This window comes from Scyliorhinus torazame, chromosome 21 (assembly GCF_047496885.1).
Source record: "Scyliorhinus torazame isolate Kashiwa2021f chromosome 21, sScyTor2.1, whole genome shotgun sequence".
Classification (NCBI taxonomy): domain Eukaryota; kingdom Metazoa; phylum Chordata; class Chondrichthyes; order Carcharhiniformes; family Scyliorhinidae; genus Scyliorhinus; species Scyliorhinus torazame.
The window spans coordinates 31,865,975-31,888,829 of record NC_092727.1 but is presented as its reverse complement, the minus strand read 5'-3'; the positions used below and the strand labels follow the sequence as shown (position 1 = coordinate 31,888,829).

Genomic DNA, 22,855 nt, shown 5'->3' with positions numbered 1-22,855 from the left:
GCATATACATTCACGAACACCACACGGGCCCCCTGCAGCTTGCCACTCACCATTATATACCTGCCCCCCTTATCTGCCACGATGCTCCCCGCCTCAAATGCCACTCATTTACTGACCAAAATAGGCACTCCTCTGATCTTTGAGTATAACCCTGAGTGAAACACCTGTCCCACCCATCCTTTCCTTAGCTTCGTCTGGTCCGCGAGCTTTAAGTGCGTCTCTTGCAACATGGCCACGCCTTCAACCCCTTTAAATGCGAGAACGCGTGGGACCGCTTGACCGGCCCATTCAGGCCCCTCACGTTCCACATGATCAGCCTGGCCGGGAGGGGGGGAAAAGACCACCCCCCCCCCCCCCCCCCCCACCCCCCCATCCTGCCGACTAGCCATCTTTTTCGGCCCCTGCCTCCCTCCTCCAGCTCTCCCCCCGGCGGTCCCCTCGCCCGACTCTCCATCCATACCCCTCACCTGGCTCCCCTTCAGTCAGCAAAGCAGCACCCCCCCCCCCCCCCCACCCCTGCCAAGAATCCGCTTAGCTCTGGTTTTCCCCCCCATTGTGCTTCCGTGAGTCAGCTCACCCATGCTGACCCCGGCCGCTCCCGCCTCTATGTACCAACCCTTAACTTGTTGCCTCCTTCGGGCTGCCCTACCCCCCCTCCCCCACAGGGTAGAGGGGCAAGCGCCATCTGGGACCTCCCCATGCGCCGGACAGCCTGTCCCGGGCGTTTCCCACCCCCTAGCACCGAACACCTGGAAAACAAGCAAAACAAACAACAAAACCCCCAACCAAACTAGAGCAGACATGCCCATAAACTTATGCTTTACCCGCCGTCCTCCCCTCGATCCCTCCCCACCCGCACATTTCACCCCCATACAGCAGTCCCTTAGTTCAGGTCCAGCTTCTCCTGCCTGATGAACGACCACGCCTCGTCTGGGGTATCAAAACAGTGGTGCCGGTCCTGGTATGTTACCCACAGTCTCGCCGGGTGCAGGAGCCCAAACTTCACCCCTTTACCGTGGAGGACCGCCTTCGCCCGGTTATAACCTGCACGCCTCCTCACCAGCTCAGTTCCCAGGTCTTGGTAAATTCGGATCTCGCCATTCTCCCACTTACTGCTCCGCTCTTTCTTCGCCCACCGCAGGACTCGCTCCCGGTCTGCCAAGCGCTGAAACCGTATCACCATCGCCCTCGGTGGCTCGTTTACTCTCGGCTTTCTGGCGAGAACCCTGTGCATCCCATCCAGCTCCAAGGGATGCGGGAAGGCCCCCGCGCCCATCAGCATCCCCAACATTGTGGTCACGTACGTGCTCGCGTCCGCCCCCTCCGCCCCTTCAGGAAGGCCCAGGATTCGCAGATTGTGGCTCTGAGACCTGCACTCAAGGTCATCCAGCCTCTCCTACCATCTCTTATGTAGGGCCTCGTGCGCCTCCATTTTCACCGCCAGGCCCAGGACCTCGTCCTCGTTCTCCGCCACCTTCCTCCTCACCTCCTTGATCTCCTTCTCCTGCGCCTTCTGGGTCACCACAATTCTCTCCATGGAGGCCAGCATCTCCGTTTTCAGCTCCATGCAGCAGTTTTTCAGGAGCTCCTGCTGTTCTCTGGCCCACTGGACCCACACCTCCCGATCCTCTCCAGCCGCCATTTTGTCCTCCAGGACCTTCTCGACCTTCTTCCCCGGGGTCGTGTGTCTGCCGGCTCCGCTCCTGATCCTCTCCATCCGCCAGCGGGGGGGGGGCTCTCCCACGAATGTTCCCACGCCGGTCCCTCCTGTTAACTGCCGCCGCCGCTCCTTTTAGCGGCCAGAAACACCGATCCCGACGGGAGCTGCCATTTGCGTGACCTAGCAGGTCATGGCCGCTACCGGAAGTTCACAATCATGAATGTTATCGATGCGTAGAGTTCTGCCAAGTAGGTCAAATTAGCCTTTTTGGTTCCAGCAGATGTGCATAAATACTTGACTCCAAGTCCAGTTTGACTGGCTGTACAATAGTATTGGGTTCCTCAGCAGGATTCCATTTTCCCTCTGCCAACTCTCCCAAGGGAGAGGAAATTCAGCCAGAAATCCTGCTTCTGATCTTGGCCCAGCAACCCTTCTTGGAACGCAGCCATTTTGGCGCAGTGCTCGACGGCTACTGTTAAGATCCCAGATGAGAACCCAACTATTTGCACTTTGTAAAACTGAGGAAAGGTGTCTGCACTACAGCAGTGATAACACTGATCCATAGGCATCTTTTATGTTAAAACAAACTTTAATTTAAACACAGAATTAATCACATTAACAACAAAGAAATAGCTTTACTGTTAGCAGTTATTAAATTAAATAAGGAACTCTAATTTACTTCCTAAATCTGACACTAAATATTCCAATTAAGCAAACCAATATAGTTGAAATAACTCTTGGAAATAAAGTTAACTGTCAGGTTTTACTTGTTTTTCTCTGTGCAGAGACCGAGAACCTTTCAGGAGCCAACTGAAATATGCTTCTTGGCAGGCTGAAATCGTTCAGCATAATTAATCTACATTCAGACCTGGATCCTCCCTGTGAATTACAGAATCAGTACCCAAAGCATAAGACATTCTTCTGTCCCCTCCCAGAAGACGATCTATGACCTGGTTAGCCAGGATCAAATACAATATCTCTCATAAATTATCTACAGTCGGGCGGCACAGTGGTTAGCACTGTTGCCTCACGGCGCCAAGGACCCGGGTTCGACCCCGGCTCCGGAGCACTGTCCATGTGGAGTTTGCGTATTCTCCCTGTGTCTGCATGGATCTCACTGCCACAACCCGAAGGATGTGCAGGAGAGGTGTATTTACCATGCTAAACAGCCCCTTGATTGAAAAACATTAAAAATAAAATTAAAATAAATTATCTACAATCCAGGGACTTCCACAGCAAAACAATATTCGATGAGCCACCTATCTGTAAACATGTAAATGCTTCTCAAATCTATCAGCAGATCACTCTCCCCTGCAAAATCAAGGATTACCTCACATTTAAGAACCCTCAATCATAGCTTTAGCAAACATACTGCATCTTAAACCCGTTTTTTTAAAAATATGTTTTTATTAAAAAAATTTCAATAACAATATTTTCCACCTTACAGTCAACCCCCCCCCCCCCCCCCCGTAACAAAGAAAAGTAAAAGAACCCGCGTGGCAAGACATGAACATGGCAAGTCAATAAGATACAAAACTTTGTACATTGGATTCTTCCCGTACATGTCAGTTTCCGGATCATTCATGTGTTTTCTTGCTTAAACCTGTTTTTTAAATAACATTACTGCAACAAATATAAAATGTAACTAGTTTCTTACATTCATCACACGGCTGACACTGTTGGATGTACAGGAGCGTGATCCATCGCCCTCAGGACAAGGAGGGGAAAATAATTTATGGAAAATCAGTTGAAGTCGATCATTGCCCAACAGTGCAAAGCTTGAAAATTGAATTCTTCCCACATAAGGCGTGTCCCAATCTTTTTCTATGGGAAATATTTTAATAGTATCAGAAAGAAAATTAGAAAAGTCCAACTGTTGGGAAAGGGTGGGCAGGATTTTCCAATCGCAACAGCCCAAAGACCAGAAATTCCCATCCGAGGTCAACGGGCCTTTAACTGGCCGGCCAAATTTTACGTCCCACCTGCGGCAACTCCTGCAGCAGGACGGGAAGGAAAGTTCACCCCCAGGATAAAGACGAGAGAGCTTTGTAAACTATAACAAAACTGTATCAGGGCAGGACAAACTCTTTCTATATGTTTCAGATGTTCTCAGTGTCCTGCATTGTTTTGTACAGTTTGTACTAGCAATGTGTGACACATTGGCCGATAAGTCAAATCAGTTGCTAAGACATACATCTTTGTTGTAGACAAGAATTGATGAACTGGAAGATGAAGTGGATAAAATGAATGAACATTTGGCTCTTGGCACAATCAAGGTTTCAGAGTACAAGCAACAGGTAGAACATTTGGAAGAGGAACTAAGGATCCAGGCTAACTTGGCAGAGGTATGGATCTAGATTAAACCACGGTAGATACCAAATGCAGTTGGATAGGATTTTTCCTACTTTTTTTTTGTTCTTGTGGAAAACAGCATCTTTTTTTACTGCCTTAGTATTCATGTTTGCTCTTTCCTGGAACACCACAGATTTGAACATGCGGACATACGAGTTAGGAGCAGGATTTGGTCACTCGACCCGCACCAACATTCAGTATGATGGCTGGTCTGATTGTAACCTCAACATCACATGCTGCCTACATCTGATAATCTTTCACCCCTTGTTCATCAAGAATCTATCTAGCTCTGCCTTAAATTAATTCAAAGATTCTGCTTCCACTGCTTTTTGAGGAAGAGTTCCAGAGATTTACCACCCTCAGAGAGAGAGAGAAAGTCTCCTCATCCCTGTCTTAAATGAGGGACCCCTTATTTTTAAACAGTGACCCCTGGTCCCAGATTCTAGATTCTCCGACAAGAGGAAACATCCACTCCACATCCACCCTGTGGCTACCGGTCAGGACCTTTAGCGGTTTCGATCAAACCGCCACTTACTCTTCTAAACTCTAGTAGATACAAACCTAATCTTTCCAACCTTTCCCTGCTCATCCCTTGTATTAGTCTAGTAAACCTTCTCTGAACTGTTTCTAATGCATTTACATCTTTCCTTCAAAAAGGAGACCAATAAAATCATGAGTTTGATAAAAATATTTATAAAGAAAAACCAGGACTCCCAGATGCAGTCTCACCAATGTGCTATACAACTGAAGCATAACCTCCCTATTTTTGTAATCAATTCCGCTCACAGTAAACAATAACATTCTATTAACTTTTCTAATTACTTGCTGAACCTGTGCACTAGCCTTTTGTAATTCATTCACTAGGACACCCAGATCCCTCTGCACCCCAGAGCTGTGCAATCTCTCACCATTTGGATAATATGCTTTTTTATTCTTCCTGCCAAAATGGACAATTTCACATATGCCACCATTGTACTCCTTTGCCAGACTTTTGCCCACTCACCTAACCTACCTATCCCTTTGTAGCCTGCTTACATCCTCTTCGCAACTTACTTGCCTACTTACCTTTGAGTCGTCAGCAAATTTAGCAACCGTACCTTCAGTCCCTTCATCCAAGTCTTTTATGAAATGAAATGAAAATTGCTTATTGTCACAAGCAGGCTTCAATGAAGTTACTGTGAAAAGCCCCTAGTCGCCACATTCCGGCCCCTGTTCGGGGAGGCTGGTACGGGAATTGAACCGTGCTGCTGGCCTGCCTTGGTCTGCTTTCAAAGCCAGCTCTTTAGCCCTCTGCTAAACCAACTAAACCATATAAATTGTAAAAAAGGTTGAGCCCCAGCACGTATCCCTGCGGCACACCACTTGTCACATCCTGCCAGTCAGCTGTTTCCTGTTAGTTAGCCAACGGATCCAACAGGGTCCATAGTGGAATAGGCAATTGATAGCTGAGTAAAACATGAATAAAACCCAGTCACTCTGATTGTTTATACCTAGAATGCACAATACATCACTTCTACATTAAAAGTAAGAACTAACTAGTCAATCAACCAGGATTACAATAGTTGTGACTCTCAAAATACAGTGCTAATATTTTATTCAGCTAATATTTTTACAAAACCTCCTGCTCATATTTCATGTCAACATACTTGTCTGCGGAAAAAATGCATTCCATGTAATAAGTTTTGTTTTTGAGGAAGACAGAAAGATGCTTTATGAATGGCATCAGTGAAAAGAAACTGGGTAGTCGCTGAGCCAAAGAAGAGGTGACCAAAAGTGTGGGAAAAGTCTTGAGGAAGATTTTAAAGAATGAGAAGGGCATTGAGGGAATTCCAGAGCATGGGGCCCCGTGTGACTGAAGTCACAGCCATCCGTAATGGACTGATCAGGAAGAGAATGCATAAGAAATTAGATTCAGTGAGCCTGATACAGTCTAAGGTGGTGCATATGACTCGGGAGAGAATGAGTGGGTTCTTTCAGGGGGTAGTAGATGAGTGTGCGAGGAGTGGACGGGGCCCAGTGAATGATGCGGACATGTTTTGGAGTTGTGAAGATTCTGGGCGGGAGTGTTCGTGGTCTTAGCCAGGGTAGTGGAGGAGGAGGTGAACCCGGAACCTTTGGTGGCGATATTTGCGGTTTCAGAGAAGCCGGAGCTCATGGGGAGGAGGAAAGCCGATGTCATGGGTGAAAAAGGGAAACAATCTGTACAGACTGTATAGTTGGTTGTTGGGAAGTATGTTTCCCGTAGTGTTTATTTGCTGTAACCTGTTATGATACGCGTTTGTAATAAAATACATTTTTTTTAAAAGAAATGAGATTCAGACGCACCTACTCAAAGACACCTCGTCCTATCAATGCAGGGCCTGATTTGTGATGCGTTCCTCAACTAGAATTATTGTGTTGCTCTAAGGAATGTGGGGTCTGTAGAGTTTCTGTAAGTAACTTGACTAATCCTGTCCGAAATCTCAGGTGTTTGTCGTGTTTAAGCTACAATCTTTTAATTGTTTCAGGAGCCCGGAGAAGGATGTGAGTCGCCTCTTGAAGATTTCGGCAAACTGTTGGAAAATCTGTCGCGGGCAAGGGACATGTTGTCAATGCTGCATTTGCAGAGAGGTTGTGTACTGAACAGGCTAACAGAACTGGAATCTGAATTAGCCGAGCTTCACACAGCACTGGAGAACAACCCATCTGGAACTTAAACCTGAGAACAGAAGCATGGTCAGGAAGTGAGGCGTAAAGTCAAGGAAGATTAAACTGAAGAACTTGTAACATGAAGCTAATTATGATTATCACTTTATTTGAGTAATCAAACAAGAAACAATTTCGATCTGCCCTCAAAATCAACATTGACTGGAGCCTAATGCTAAAAAATTCCCTCAACACACCCATCCAACCTAACTCCGTCATCTACCAAGTTTGAATCCTGGTCCTTCTAATTATTTCATAGAATTTACAGTGCAGAAGGAGGCCATTCAGCCCATCAAGTCTGCACCGGGTCTTGGAAAGAGCACCCTACTTAAGCCCCATACTCCCACCCTATCCCCTTTATTCCCTTTATCTCCGTAACCCAGTAACCCCCCCTAACCTTTTTGGGCACTAAGGGCAATTTAGAATGGCCAATCCACCTAACCTGCACATCTTTGGACTATGGGAGGAAACCGGAGCACCCGGAGGAAACCAACGCACACACTGTGAGAACGTGCAGACTCCACACAGACAGTGACTCAAGCGGGGAATCGAACCTGGGACCCTGGAGCTGTGGAGCAACTGTGCTAACCACTATGCTACCGTGTTCAGGTCTGTGTCAGTCCCGTGTTACATACTGTCAAGTGGATGTACCTTTAAGAAATGGGTGTTGATCAAATAGCTGCAGTGATGTCAGTGTGTGGGTGGAGCTGGGCTGTCTGTCTGTCTTTCACTTTCGTTTTGAGCTGTAAAGCTGCTTTGTGGCTCTGTTTTTGTTTTTGTTTTCAGAGTTGGAGAGCTGTATTCAAAGCAAGCAGATGTGTAATGATCTCTCTCTCCACAAGCTAATGTCTTCAGCTCATTTGATGATTTCAAAGTAATACCTGTTTCTGTAAAGAATTTAAACCTGCTGTCTTTGTTAAAAAAGGGTTTAACTTATGGATGTTGCTAGGAAAGGTATTAAGGGTTACCTATAGAGTATTGTATCTGTGGGGTTACGTGTGTTGATGGTTGATAAGATGTTTACTGTGTGTTTATAAAATGTTAACTGGGTTCATAGAATAAACATTGTTTTGTTTTAAAAATACTTACGGAATGGGATTCTCTGCCCCGCCACGCCACATTTCTGCCCCGACCGGCCAACAGGATTCTCCGTTACGCCGGCCGGTCAATGGGATTTCCCATTGTGGGGCAACCCCATGCCGTCGGGAAACCCCCAGGCGCCGGCATAACAGAGAATCACGCCGACTTGAGATCTCTGTTACATAACACTTGGAGAGTGGACCTTTGTGCTCCCCATAACCAAAATCTATTAAAAATTGTGGGTCAGGTGAGCTCCATGATATACTTTGGAGTTTTCTAAACCCTGGCCCATAACAATACAGGGAGAGGATCACAGAATTGATAAAGTAACATGCAGTGTTTACTCATCAAGTTTCACCAATTTATCCAATTTCTCTATTTTGTTTTGTACAAATGTTTTGGGCTACCCTGGATAACTAAAGAAAATGTACCCACTGAGTTAGAGATAATCTAAAGGGCAAGATTTTACATGTCCTGGTCAGGCACGTGCTCGACCTGGAATAGAGTAAAATAGTGCTCGATTTCGTTGGGCACGTTATCCGACATCACCCCGCACTCGTGCAATATTGCTGTCTGCAGACACAGATGTAAATCGGCATCTTGCCCACCAACAATTATGGAGCAAATTGAAGGGATTATCTGCCCTATTGCCTGGAATATTACATTGCCCGTGCAGGTTTTTTTTAGGTCATCGAATGGGCAGGTAGGAAGTCCGTTTTTCAACTCTTTTCAATCACAGCTGGGAGGGGAAAGGAGGGTCACCTCAATCTGAATGCCCCTTCAGATTTTGGACACACTCCCCTTTGGAACTTAGGGGTACCGGCCACCCCACCCCCACACCCGACTCCTCACCCGCCAGGGAATCCCTGACCATCCCACCTCCAGGACTTACCTTGGAAACAGTCCTGTGACAATTCTACCCAAGCTGTTTGCTCGTGGAACATATTGGGGTCAACCTAACCTAACATTCTCCTCCTCCTCCGGTACCATTGCCTTCTGCAGTATAACCGATCAGGAAACTCTCCTGGTCTTTCGCCACCTGTTGTCAGGGGTATTGGAAGGATTTATCTTCCTGTTGGGCCATGACACGCACACACCTTCCTTGACCATCAAGCCCCGAACTGGGACTTTAACTCAGAGCTTCTGACCAAGAGCTAGGGACACAGCCACTCACCATACGATCCCCATAACCTAACATCACCATCTACTTTGTAAAGATTAATCTGAGTTAATTCTGTTTGTGTAACAGGGAAGCCATATTTGAAGGGAACTCAGATCCACTGACCCTCCACACAGGAGTGAACAATTATTCCTTTAGTAATTTATTAAACCATTATATGCAAGGCTTGGAAGCAGAGGCATTATCGCTTCAACCCACTTTCATCTATAAAATGCCACCTTTTCACTTACAATTATGTTCAATGGAAATATCTCACTCAAAGCTGCCTTTATTTAAATTTTACTTCAGAAATACAGCTAAATAGTGTGGAGTATGAGTCCTCATATTTAAATTCCTTACAACAGGATGCAAAAGGAATTAAAACTTGTTCTGTGGGGTAAAATAGGACCAAACTCTTATCTATTTGATATTTGTGCTGAAATGTGGTTAGTGTTATCCCACTGGTCAATCACTTCTGAGGATTATCACCAGGAGAATGCGAGATTGCTGCTCCATAAACCACTATCCTGTGTTGTCATGTTCCTTCAAGGGGAAGTTTTGATTGTTCATTATTTCACCACGCTGTTGTGATTCAGATTTCAGTACAGCACAAAGTTCTCGTTTGATTTGCGGAGATATCTTAGCCTATCTTAGATATCTTAGCCTTAACTTTCCCTATTATACAATTTGTTTATTTTGGAATGAGCACTACCTCTCTTTCTTCCCATTTTATTTCATTGGCCAACTGCCCAACTAGAGCAGAAAAGGTAGCCAAGTAAACTTAACGGCTCAGACTCCCTGCGTGTAAACAAAATGCAATCGTACTCATTTTTTTCTCTTTAATTTTTCCTCCCTTTGAGAGGAAAAGAGTAGGGCTTTCAATGATTTATGTGACCTTATCACTGTGAGGAACTAAGATTGAGACTCCAAAGTATGGGTAGTTTATCACTGCACAGCATTGCTTTTCCCTCCTCACCACAGTATTCCTGATTCTACCCACCGCTCTCCAGAGTTTGCATATGAAAGCATTTGCCAGCAGATCCTTCAGCCATTGTGTCCCCGCACTCTGGAACCTCCAACTTCGCGACATATATCAGTCCCAACCTTCCAAAACAGAACTCATCAACGCCTCCATGTCCAATCGTTCCTTGTGGCACCCTCCATTTACTCCCACTTCTATATCTGCTACTGGGAGTTCGGAGCAATTACTAAGTGCCGCGAGAGAGAGGAAAGAATTCAAAGTGGTGTCATGTAAGTTAAGTTAAACTTGCAAAATAATAATCTTGTTTGTGAAGTCCGTAGCATAAATTCAGTCAGCTTGTGTAGTAATGTGGTCATTTAGAAATGTTAAACCTCGAGTTTGTTGATGAGTTAATGTGTACAGTAAGATAGCTCTGACAGTGTGTGTGGAAAAATACAGTAAATTGTATTTAACAAAATACTGAGAGTGTGGTTTATACATGACAAATACAATCACAGCAGCAATCTAACCTCCCCCTCCCAAATGTCACACTTAAGAAATCTGGATGGCATTCTGAAGGTGCACGCCAAGCTTGATATTTCAGAATTCTAAATTCTAAGGGCGTGAGAATAAATATCAAGGCTGACACTCGGGTGTAGTACTGAGCATGTACTACACTCTCAGAGGGGTCCTGTTTTGGATTAGATGTTAAACCAAGACCCCATCTGCCTTCTTGGGTGGCTGGCACTATTTTGAAGAAGTGGGGTGCAGTTGAGTTAACTCCAGTGTCCTGCCCAATATGTATCCCTGCAATCAACATCACAGAAAACAAATAATCTGGTCAATATCACATTGATGTTTGTGAGTTTGCTCAGTATCTATTGGCTGTCCCATTTTCTACATTACCGTAGTGACTACACTTCAAAAAGCACTTTTGAGATGTCTGATTGTCATGATATGCAGACATGCAGATAATGATATACAGACAGGCACAGACATGCAGCTAATGAACACAGAGAACAGGTGTAAGGTTTTCGGGCAATTCGGCCCTTTTGGAAAAACTCAGAGACTGTAAACTGACTTTTCAGCCAAGAGAACAGAACCAGTTTTCCCAGCAGGCTTGGTCCGCTGAGCTGAGTAGGGACATAAGTACATAAATATTTACAAACACCCCCCTAGGAGCTACAAGGAAGAAGGAGCCAGACAACAAGATAACATCAAAACACAGACAAAGGGGCACGGGAATACACAGGAGGCTTGCATGCAAGCAGGACAATGGGATGGTCATAGCCCCATGCAAATGTAAATGACCTGGCCTCCACCAGAGCAGAATCCAATTAACACCCCATCAACATAGCGAGGTGAGAATAGCAGCCATCTCCGGAGCAGCTGGAAGACACTGAAATTCTCCACAAAAGAGCCTAACCTCGTTATCCTAGAAATCAGACTGTCTGAGTTCAGCATATTGCGCTGGAAAAGCCCCTAGAAGATCAGCGGTAGAGAAAAACCAAGTTGGAGGCGGACCTGGGGGAGGTACTCCAATCTTGACAGAAGCTACCGGCAGAAAAAACCAAGTTGGAGGCGGACCTGGGGGAGGTACTCCAATCTTGACAGAAGCTACCGGCAGAAACTCACTGGGATGAGGGGGGCGGAGCCAGCGCCAAATTCAAATCGCGCAGGTCTGAAAAAAACCAAGTTGGAGGCGGACCTGGGGGAGGTACTCCAAGCTTGACAGAAGCTACCGGCAGAAACTCACTGGAAGGAGGGGGCGGAGCCAGCGCCAAATTCAAATCGCGCAGGTCTGCCTAGCTGGAAGGGGCGGACCTGCGAGGAATACCCGGAAACATACAGCTCTGACCGGCTCAAAGGGGGCGGGACCAGCGGGAACTTTAAAACTTACCTTTTTCAATGCAAAAGGGGCTGGCCGATCACAGAACAAAGCCAGGTAAAACAATATAAAAGGGGCTGTGTTTCGATTGAGGGTCTCTTCGTTCTTGGCTCGACCTCTGCACCCCTGACTTGACCTCTGCAGCCTGTGACCGTAAGTACCCTGCAGCAGCGTGCGAAACTCCCTTGACTTTAATAGTGGTTGAGGCTTTGGGGAAGGGAACTTGTTTTGTGCCTTGTGCTATTGCTAAAAACTGTGTAATCATAAGAATTTTCGTTGTGTCCGTTTTAGTACTTTTGAATAGACTTAGTTTGTATTAGAGCATAAGATTTTATTGTATTTCTTCTGTTGATGATTTTGACCTGGGTTTTGCAATAAACCTTGATTTGATGATAATTGGAGTCGTTTAAATTCTTCAATCTTTCACCAGCGATCTCTGACCAAGTCATTGTTAAAATACTCCTCACCTTAATTCCGGGTTCAAGAATCGAGGGTCATCTTGAGCGATTCACTCAGGACAGACTGCTGGTTAGGAAATAAACAGCAGTGTCCTATTCTCTCTCTTGGGAAAGCTACTCTAGTGGAGTAGGAACCGGGTGGGTGTTGCACCACCGGCAAGAGAGAGAATCACCTGGGTATTGGTAGGGGTCTGGAGATCTGTGTGATATAAGTCTCAGGCTGTCGGTTAGGAATAAACGGCAGGCTTGAATCAGTGCTCTCTTCAGTGGAAGTGTCCCAGTGCGACATCCCCTGGCCTCTGAAGTTTCAGTGCCAGCTGGAGAGAGACACACACAGATATTCAAACCCCAGATATCGGCCCAGTAGTGGAGTAGGAACCGGGTGGGTGTTGCACCACCGGCAAGAGAGAGAGTAGGACACTGCTGTTTATTTCCTAACCAGCAGTCTGTCCTGAGTGAATCGCTCAAGATGACCCTCGATTCTTGAACCCGGAATTAAGGTGAGGAGTATTTTAACAATGACTTGGTCAGAGATCGCTGGTGAAAGATTGAAGAATTTAAACGACTCCAATTATCATCAAATCAAGGTTTATTGCAAAACCCAGGTCAAAATCATCAACAGAAGAAATACAATAAAATCTTATGCTCTAATACAAACTAAGTCTATTCAAAAGTACTAAAACGGACACAACGAAAATTCTTATGATTACACAGTTTTTAGCAATAGCACAAGGCACAAAACAAGTTCCCTTCCCCAAAGCCTCAACCACTATTAAAGTCAAGGGAGTTTCGCACGCTGCTGCAGGGTACTTACGGTCACAGGCTGCAGAGGTCAAGTCAGGGGTGCAGAGGTCGAGCCAAGAACGAAGAGACCCTCAATCGAAACACAGCCCCTTTTATATTGTTTTACCTGGCTTTGTTCTGTGATCGGCCAGCCCCTTTTGCATTGAAAAAGGTAAGTTTTAAAGTTCCCGCTGGTCCCGCCCCCTTTGAGCCGGTCAGAGCTGTATGTTTCCGGGTATTCCTCGCAGGTCCGCCCCTTCCAGCTAGGCAGACCTGCGCGATTTGAATTTGGCGCTGGCTCCGCCCCCTCCTTCCAGTGAGTTTCTGCCGGTAGCTTCTGTCAAGCTTGGAGTACCTCCCCCAGGTCCGCCTCCAACTTGGTTTTTTTCAGACCTGCGCGATTTGAATTTGGCGCTGGCTCCGCCCCCCTCCTCCCAGTGAGTTTCTGCCGGTAGCTTCTGTCAAGATTGGAGTACCTCCCCCAGGTCCGCCTCCAACTTGTTTTTTTCTGCCGGTAGCTTCTGTCAAGATTGGAGTACCTCCCCCAGGTCCGCCTCCAACTTGGTTTTTCTCTACCGCTGATCTTCTAGGGGCTTTTCCAGCGCAATATGCTGAACTCAGACAGTCTGATTTCTAGGATAACGAGGTTAGGCTCTTTTGTGGAGAATTTCAGTGTCTTCCAGCTGCTCCGGAGATGGCTGCTATTCTCACCTCGCTATGTTGATGGGGTGTTAATTGGATTCTGCTCTGGTGAAGGCCAGGTCATTTACATTTGCATGGGGCTATGACCATCCCATTGTCCTGCTTGCATGCAAGCCTCCTGTGTATTCCCGTGCCCCTTTGTCTGTGTTTTGATGTTATCTTGTTGTCTGGCTCCTTCTTCCTTGTAGCTCCTAGGGGGGTGTTTGTAAATATTTATGTACTTATGTCCTTACTCAGCTCAGCGGACCAAGCCTGCTGGGAAAACTGGTTCTGTTCTCTTGGCTGAAAAGTCAGTTTACAGTCTCTGAGTTTTTCCAAAAGGGCCGAATTGCCCGAAAACCTTACACAGGACATGACCAATGAGCAGGCAGGACACTCGGGTGGTACCTCACTATAAAAGGCACGAGACACTCACACTCCACCTCTTTCCACTGATGAACATCTACAGAGTGAGTCAGGGTGTATGTACAGTATCACACCTCCAGCACGTGGCTAAGAACTAGTCTGGTTCAGTCAGACAGAGTAACCACACTTAGGTTAGCAGAGAGTCAAACTCATAGACAACTGTGCTACTGGGTCAATAAATCAGATTAAACTAACTTCAAGTTCTAGAGTGTCTTTTGGTTAAAGCTGCATCCAGTTGCAGCCTGTGTTGTCCCAGAGTACATAACACAACACTGATGTTTGTGAAAAGCACTATATAAATGCAATTTTTTTTTTAAGCCCACTGAAGTAACTTGGAGAAACTGCTTTTCTGAGTGACATTGGGTTAGTGGCCCATTGTACTGCAGGTGGATCGAGCCATGTGTTGTACAACAAACATGTAAACTACAACCTGTGAAAATCAGAATGTTTCCCATTTTCAGGTACTTTCACTCGTGGTTCTACATTATATCATTGGTGGTCCAACAGTGAGGTATCAGGTCCAAAACAATTCAGGAGGAAAGTATATTGGCATCTGAATTTGAGCAGCGCCTATTTTTGGGCACCTCATCCACCGGGTACTAACCGCCTGGGATTGAGTTTCTTGGCTCCCATTGGCATGAAGAAGGTGCAGTGGTAGGAGTGCACACTGATTCATGCCCTAAAGTGCTGTTACGTGATTGAGTAAGCTCACAAGGACGTGGGGGAGGAACAACAGGCTTGGGCATGTGATCAGGATGGGAGGCTGGACGGTCAGGAAAGGAAATCACAAGGGTGTGCAGTATTGCCGGCTGAGCATCGGTGTTGATGGGCCTGGAGGTCAGAGTAAGGAGTGAAGCTCGAGACCTCAGGATGGAGAGCAGCAGTGATTGAGGCGAGTCCTAACCTTTTGCCTATTCGGTGCTTCCTGGTGTTAGTTTTTTCCCAAGGCACGCAGCACTGGTGCTGACGGCTTGGGCACAAGCCTAAAAGGGGGTCAAGGCAGCCACGAGGTGCGTTATTTGCATATTATAATTGCCTGAAAGCTTCTGATATGGGTAAAGGATGCCTCTTGTTTGACCCCATACTAAATAGTGTCCAGCAGCAGAATTGTACTCCTACCAATTTGGACAGAACATGGCACACATTGTATCAAAATCCCAGGTCCTATGGAGCCAATTTTCTAACCCGTTGCCTTTTTTTGTCTCCGTCATCCACATCCGAGTGGCCCCATAGATTAGTTGTGGTGCATCAAGTTCTGCGGGATCTATTATACCCACTTGAAAGGAGGGCAGCACGGTGGCACAGTGGGTTAGCCCTGCTGTCTCACGATGCTGAGGTCCAGGTTCAATCCCGGCTCTGGGTCACTGTCCGTGTGGAGTTTTCACATTCTCCCCGTGTTTGCTTGGGTTTCACCCCCACAACCCAAAGATGTGCAGGCTAGGTGGATTGGTCACGCTAAATTGCCCCTTAATTAGAAAAAATGAATTGGGTACTCTAAATTTTTTTATTTTTTTTAAATACCCACTTGAAAGGGTAGACTAGGCCGTTATTTCAAAGGCAGCACCTCCAGAAATGTAGCATTCCCTTTTTTACTGAAGTGCCGGGCCAGATTACATGTTCACATCCTGGAGTGAGGCCCCGACCCAGAATCTTCTGACCTATCGGTGCTCCGAGTGAGCCGAGGCTGGCAAGAGGGGAAAAGTAGAAGGTAAGCGATTGGATAATAAATCATGTTTATTTAATAAATAATGAAATAAGATCAGGTTCTTCTCAATCCAAGGAACTGAACAGCAAGTTCTTTCACGCTAGTAATATATTTTAAATGGACTTTTAAAAATACATTATGTGATTGACAAGTTAAAGTTACCTAACATTGATCATTACTTACTCTGCATTATTTCTGGAAGGTGCCCAATAAATATCCGGGCCACAGCTTGTTAATAATTAACAATATACCTTATTTATCATTGTTGCCTCAACTGAATCATATATTTATTTACCTGTTTCAGGACGGGAGCACGCTGCAGCATGCCCAGTCTTGCATTGCGGTTGGTAGTTAACTGAACGTTGCAATTATCATCCTATGGACATTTAATGGTCAAAGTTTCAGAATCGGTTTAGAGTTTTGCTGTATGTTTGTAACACATCATGTTTATTACGGTGTTATACGGAGGTAAGTGTGAGAATCATTTCAATAGTTGCCTCCCTCCCTGAGTCAGTATCTTTTGTTTTAACTGTGATGTTTCTAAACACGGCTGTGTGTGATAATAGTTAACAGTCGGACCTCATTATAACTCTGTGACTCTTTGAACTGAAGGTCCAACGAATTAAAACATTGAAAAAACTGTCCAAACGGTGATACACTTCAGCCAGGAACAGAAGCTTGATTGCAGCAGAAATAGGTTTTTGTCAATTGTATATTTTTTCCGGGATGTGGGCTTCGCTGGCTAGGCCAGCATGTGTTGCCCATCCCTAATTGCCCTTGAGAAGGTGATGGCGAGCTGCCTTCTTAAACCGCTGCAGTCCACGTGGTGTAGGCACACCCACTGTGCTATTAGGGAGGGAGTTCCAGAATTTTGCCCCATTGACAGTGAAGAAATGGTAATATATTTCTAAGGCGGGATGGTGAGTGACTTCATTGGTGGTGTTCCCGGGTATCTGCTAAACTTGTTCTTCTAGATGGTGGTGGTCGTGGATTTGGAAGGTGCTGGCGAAGGAGTTCTGGGGAGTTCCTGCGCTGCATCTTGTAGATGGCACACGTTGTTCCTATGTGTCGTTGGTGGAGGAAGTGAATGCTTGTGGAAGTGGTGCCAGTCAAGCAGGCTGCTTTGTCTTGGATGATATGGAGTATATTGAGTGTTGTTGAAGCTGCACTCATCCAGGCACTCCATCACACTCCTGCCGTATGACTTGCAGGTTGTGGACAGGCTTTGAAGAGTCAGGAGGTGTGTCTCGCTGCAGGATTCCCAGCCTCTGACCTGGTTTTGTAGCCACAATATTTATATGGCTGGTCCAGTTCAATTTGTGGTCAATAGTAAACCCCCCCCGCCCCTCCCCCCCAATGGACCGGAATGAGGCCAGCTGCAGCTAGGGTGCTTAGGGACTTTATGGAGCAGATGGGAGGAGTAGACCCCTGGAGATTTAGTAGACCTAGGAGTAAGGAGTTTTCGTTTTTCTCCTATGTCCACAAAGTTTATTCACGGATAGACTTTTTTGTTTTGGGAAGGGCACTGATCCCGAAGGTGACGGGGACGGAGTACACGGCTATAGCTATTTCGGATCACGTTCCACGTTGGGTGGACCTGGAGATAGGGGAGGAAAAAGAACAGCGTCCACCCTGGAGAATGGACATGGGATTATTGGCAGATGAGGGGGGGTGTTTAAGGGTGAGGGGGTGTATTGAAAGGTACTTGGAACTCAATGATAATGGGGAGGTTCAGGTGGGAGTGGTCTGGGAGGCACTGAAGGCAGTGGTTAGAGGGGAGCTGATATCTATTAGGGTACATAAAGGAAAGCAGGAGGGTAGGGAAAGGGAGCGGTTGTTGAAAGAACTTCTGAGGGTGGACAGACAATATGCGGAGGCACCGGAGGAGGGGCTGTACAGGGAAAGGCAAAGGCTACATGTAGAATTTGACTTGTTGACTACGGGTAATGCAGCGGCACAATGGAGGAAGGCACAGGGTGTACAGTACGAATACGGGGAGAAGGCGAGCAGGTTGCTGGCCCACCAACTGAGGAAAAGGGGAGCAGCGAGGGAGATAGGGGGGGTGAGAGATGAGTAGGGAGAGATGGAGCGGGGAGCGGAGAGAGTGAATGGAGTGTTCAAGGCATTTTATGAAAGATTATATGAAGCTCAGCCCCCGGATGGGAAGGGGAGAATGATGTGCTTTCTGGATCAACTGGAATTTCCTAAGGTGGAGGAGCAGGAGAGGGCGGGACTGGGAGCACAGATTGAGACGGAGGAAGTAGTGAAAGGGATTGGGAGCATGCAGGCGGGGAAGGCCCCGGGACCAGACGGATTCCCAGTTGAATTCTATAGGAAATATATGGACTTGCTGGCCCCGCTACTGATGAGAACCTTTAATGAGGCGAGGGAAAGGGGGCAGCTGCCCCCGACTATGTCAGAGGCAACGATATCGCTCCTCCTAAAGAAGGAAAAAGACCCGATGCAATGCGGGCCCTATAGGCCTATTTCCCTCCTGAATGTGGACGCTAAGATTCTGGCCAAGGTAATGGCAACGAGGATAGAGGATTGTGTCCCGGGGGTGGTTCATGAGGACCAAACTGGGTTTGTGAAGGGGAGACAGCTGAATACAAATATACGGAGGCTGCTAGGGGTAATGATGATGCCCCCACCAGAGGGGGAAGCGGAGATAGTGGTGGCGATGGATTCCGAGAAAGCATTTGATAGAGTGGAGTGGGATTATTTGTGGGAGGTGCTGAGGAGATTTGGCTTTGGAGATGGGTATATCAGATGGGTACAGTTGCTGTATAGGGCCCCGATGGCGAGCGTGGTCACGAATGGACGGGGGTCTGATTATTTTCGGCTCCATAGAGGGACAGGGATGTCCTCTGTCCCCGTTATTGTTTGCACTGGCGATTGAGCCCCTGGCCATGGCATTGAGGGGTTCCAGGAAGTGGAGGGGAGTACTCAGGGGAGGAGAAGAACACCGAGTATCTCTGTATGCGGATGATTTGTTGCTATATGTGGCGGACCCGGCGGAGGAGATGCCAGAGATAATGCGGATACTTGGGGAGTTTGGGGATTTTTCAGGGTATAAATTGAACATGGGGAAAAGTGAGTTGTTTGTGGTGCATCCAGGGAGCAGAGCAGAGAAATAGAGGATTTACCGTTGAGGAAGGTAACAAGGGACTTTCGGTACTTGGGATCCAGATAGCCAAGAATTGGGGTACATTACATAGGCTTAATTTAACGCGGTTGGTGGAACAGATGGAGGAGGACTTTAAGAGATGGGACATGATGCCCCTGTCACTGGCAGGTAGGGTGCAGGCGGTTAAAATGGTGGTCCTCCCGAGATTCCTTTTTGTGTTTCAGTGCCTCCTGGTGGTGGTCACGAAGGCTTTTTTCAAAAGAATCGAGAAGAGTATTATGAGTTGTGTGGGCCGGGAAGACCCCGAGAGTGAGGAGGGGATTTTTGCAGCGTAGTAGGGACAGGGGGGGGCTGGCACTACCGAGCCTAAGTGAGTACTACTGGGCCGCCAATATTTCAATGGTGTGTAAGTGGATGGGAGAAGAGGAGGGAGCGGCGTGGAAGAGATTGGAGAGGGCGTCCTGCAGGGGGACTAGCCTACAAGCTATGGTGACGGCGCTGTTGCCATTCTCACCGAAGAAATACACCACAAGCCCGGTGGTGGTGGCTACATTGAAAATTTGGGGGCAGTGGAGGCGGCATAGGGGAAAGACGGGAGCCTCGGTGCGGTCCCCGATAAGAAATAACCATAGGTTTGTTCCGGGGAGAATGGATGGGGGATTTGGAGCATGGCAAAGAGCAGGGGTAGCACAATTGAGAGATCTGTTCGTAGATGGGACGTTTGCGAGTCTAGGAGCGCTGACGGAAAAATATGGGTTGCCCCAAGGGAATGCATTTCGGTATATGCAACTGAGGGCTTTTGCGAGGCAACAGGTGAGGGAATTCCCGCAGCTCCCGACGCAGGAAGTGCAGGATAGAGTGATCTCAGAGACATGGGTGGGGGTGGTAAGTTGTCGGACATATATAGGGAAATGAGGGACGAGGGGGAGATCATGGTAGATGAGCTGAAAGGGAAATGGGAAGAAGAGCTGGGGGAGGAGATTGAGGAGGGGCTGTGGGCTGATGCCCTACGTAGGGTAAACTCATCGTCCTCGTGTGCCAGGCTAAGCCTGATACAATTTAAGGTGTTACACAGGGCGCATATGACTGGAGCACGGCTCAGTAAATTTTTGGGGGTAGAGGATAGGTGTGCGAGATGCTCGAGAAGCCCAGCGAATCACACCCACATGTTCTGGTCATGCCTGGCACTACAGGGGTTCTGGGTGGGGGTGGCAAAGGCGCTTTCGAAGGTGGTGGGGGGTCCAGGTCGAACCAAGCTGGGAGTTGGCTATATTTGGGGTTGCAGAAGAGCTGGGAGTGCAGGAGACGAGAGAGGCTGATGTTTTGGCCTTTGCGTCCCTAGTAGCCCGGCGCAGGATATTGTTAATGTGGAAGGAAGCCAAACTCCCGGGTGTGGAGACCTGGATAAACGACATGGCAGCGTACATAAAGTTAGAACGGATTAAGTTCGTACAAAGGGGTTCGGCTCAAGGGTTCACCAGGCGGTGGCAACCGTTCGTCGACTACCTCACAGAAAGATAGAGGGAATGGAAAAGAAGAAGACAACAGCAGCAACCCGGGGGGGGGGGGGGGGGGGGGGGGAATCGGATGGGCTCTCAGGGATGTTATTGTATATGTATAGGCACTTGTTTTAGGTAATGTATATTGGACTGTTGGATTGTATCTTGGAGAGTATTTATTTTTGACCAGGCAGTTGCCATTTAGTTTGGTTCTTGTTTCTGTTCATATATTATTTATTTATTTGTTTAAAACTGGCCACTGTTATTTATATTGCTTTATTGTTGTTTAAAAGAAACACTACGTACTGTTATGTTTGGCCAAAAAATCTTGAATAAAATATATATATTTTTTTAAAATAGTAACCCCCAGGATGTTGGGAGTGGGGTATCCAGTAATGGTAATGTCATTGAATGTCAAGGGACGATGGTTTGATTCTCTCCCATTGGAGATGGTCATTGCTTGGCACTTGTATGGCACAAATGTTACTTGCCATTTGCCAGTCCAAGCCTGGATATCATCCAGATTTTGCTGCATTTGCATGTGGGCTGCTTCATTGTGTTAGATATAACTCCAGCGAGTGCAGAGCTTTCCCCCTGATTCCCATTGAGTCCAGTGTACCCTGATGCCACACCTGATCAAATGTTGCCGAGATGTCAAGGGCAGTCGTCACTCTCACCGCACCTCTGGATTTCAGCTCTTTTGTCCATGTTTGAACCAAGGCTGTAATGAGGTCAGAAATGGAGTGACCCTGGCGGTACTCAAACTGAGTGTCCATGAGCAGGTTATTGCTGAGAAAGTGCCGCTTGATAGCACTGTTGATGACCTCTTCCATCAATTTACCAATGATTGAGGGTAGACTGATGGGGCGGTAATTGGCCGGGTTGAATTTGTCCTGATTTTTGTGTACAGGACATACCTGGGCAATTTTCAACATCCCCGGGTAGATGCCAGTATTGCTACTGTATTGTAGTTTTGGTAGGGGCACAAAACGTTCTGAAGCACCGGCTTCAGCACTATTCCCGAAATCTTGTCAGGGTCCATAGCCTTTGCAGTATCCAGTGCCTTTAGCCGTTTCTGGATATCACGTGGGTAAATCGAATCAGCTGAAGATTGGCTTCTGTGATTGTGGAGATGGATCATCCACTCGGCACTTCTGGCTGAAGATTATTATGAACGCTTTAGCCTTGTATTTTGCACAGATGTGCTGGGCTCCTCCATCATTCAGGATGAATATTTGTGGATCTTCCTCCTACAGTGAGTTGTTTAATTGTCCACCACCGTTTGTAACGGGATGCGGCAGGACTGCACAGCTTAGATCTGATCTATAGGCTGTGCGGTCGCTTAGCTCTGTCTATTACTTGCTGCTTATGCTGTTTGGCACACAAGTAGTCCTATGTTGTAGCTTCACCAGGTTGAGACCTCAATTTTCGGTATGCCTGGTGTTGCTCCTGGCATGTCCTCCTGCACTCTTCATTGAACCAGGGTTGATCCCCTGGCTTGGTGATAATGATAGAGTGGGGCATATGCCGGGCCATAAGGTTACAGATTGTGGCTGAGTACAATTCTACTGCTGCTGATGGCCCACAGCTCCTCATGGATGCCCAGTCTTGAGTTGCTAGAACTATCCTGAATCAATTCCCTTTCGCACTATTGTGGTGCCACACAGCACAATGTACGGTATCTTCAAAGTGAAGTCAGGACTTCATCTTCACGAGGACTGTGAGGTGGTCACTCCTACTGATAACTATCTGCGACAGGCAGGTTGGTGACGATGAGGTCTCGTATGTTTTTCCCTTTTCCTCGTTCCCTCATCACCTGCTGCAGACCCAGTCTAGAAATTATGTCCTTCAGGGCTTGGTCACTAGTGATGCCACCTAGCCATGCTTGGTGAAGGACATTGAAGTCACCTACCTAGATTACATTCTGTGCCCTTGCCACCCTCCCATGCTTTCTCAAATTGGTGTTGAACTTGGATGAGTACTGATTAATCAGCTGAGGGTGGACCGTACGTGGTAATCAGCAGGAGGTTTCCTTGCCCATGTTTGATCTGAAGCCATGAGACTTCATGGGGCCCAGCGTTGACATTGAGGACTCCCAGGGTAACTCCCTCCTGACCAAATACCACTGTGCTGCTACCTCTGCTGGGTCTGTCCTGCGGTGGAATAGAACATACTCCGGGATGGTGATAGTGGTGTCTGGGACGTTATCTGTAAGGTATGATTCTGTCAATATGACTGTTCGGCTGTTGCTGGCTGGTCTGTGAGACTGCTCCCAATTTTGGCACAGCCCCCAGATGTTAGTATGGAGGACTTTGCAGGGTTGACAGTGCTGGGTTTGTGTGGTGGTATGTATTAGGGGCAGTATGGTACCTGTGATGCCGAGAGGCTATT

At 47.1% G+C, this 22,855-nt stretch overlaps 2 protein-coding genes across 5 annotated transcripts in view; both read left to right on the top strand.

The window, feature by feature from the left end:
• Positions 1-7,785, top strand: part of LOC140398748 (uncharacterized) — a 52,625-nt gene extending 44,840 nt beyond the window's left edge. Inside the window, exons 10-11 of the mRNA XM_072487755.1 lie at positions 3,868-4,005; positions 6,520-7,785. Of these exons, the coding sequence (XP_072343856.1) occupies positions 3,868-4,005; positions 6,520-6,708 (327 nt within the window). The 3' untranslated portion in view covers positions 6,709-7,785. The remainder of the gene's footprint in view (positions 1-3,867; positions 4,006-6,519) is intronic.
• Positions 7,786-16,186: 8,401 nt separating this feature from the next.
• Positions 16,187-22,855, top strand: part of LOC140398244 (uncharacterized protein CXorf65-like) — a 68,270-nt gene continuing 61,601 nt past the window's right edge. For all 4 annotated transcript variants that reach the window (XM_072486681.1, XM_072486679.1, XM_072486680.1 and 1 more), the window contains exon 1: positions 16,187-16,306. In XM_072486681.1, the coding sequence (XP_072342782.1) occupies positions 16,282-16,306 (25 nt within the window). In that variant the 5' untranslated portion in view covers positions 16,187-16,281. The remainder of the gene's footprint in view (positions 16,307-22,855) is intronic.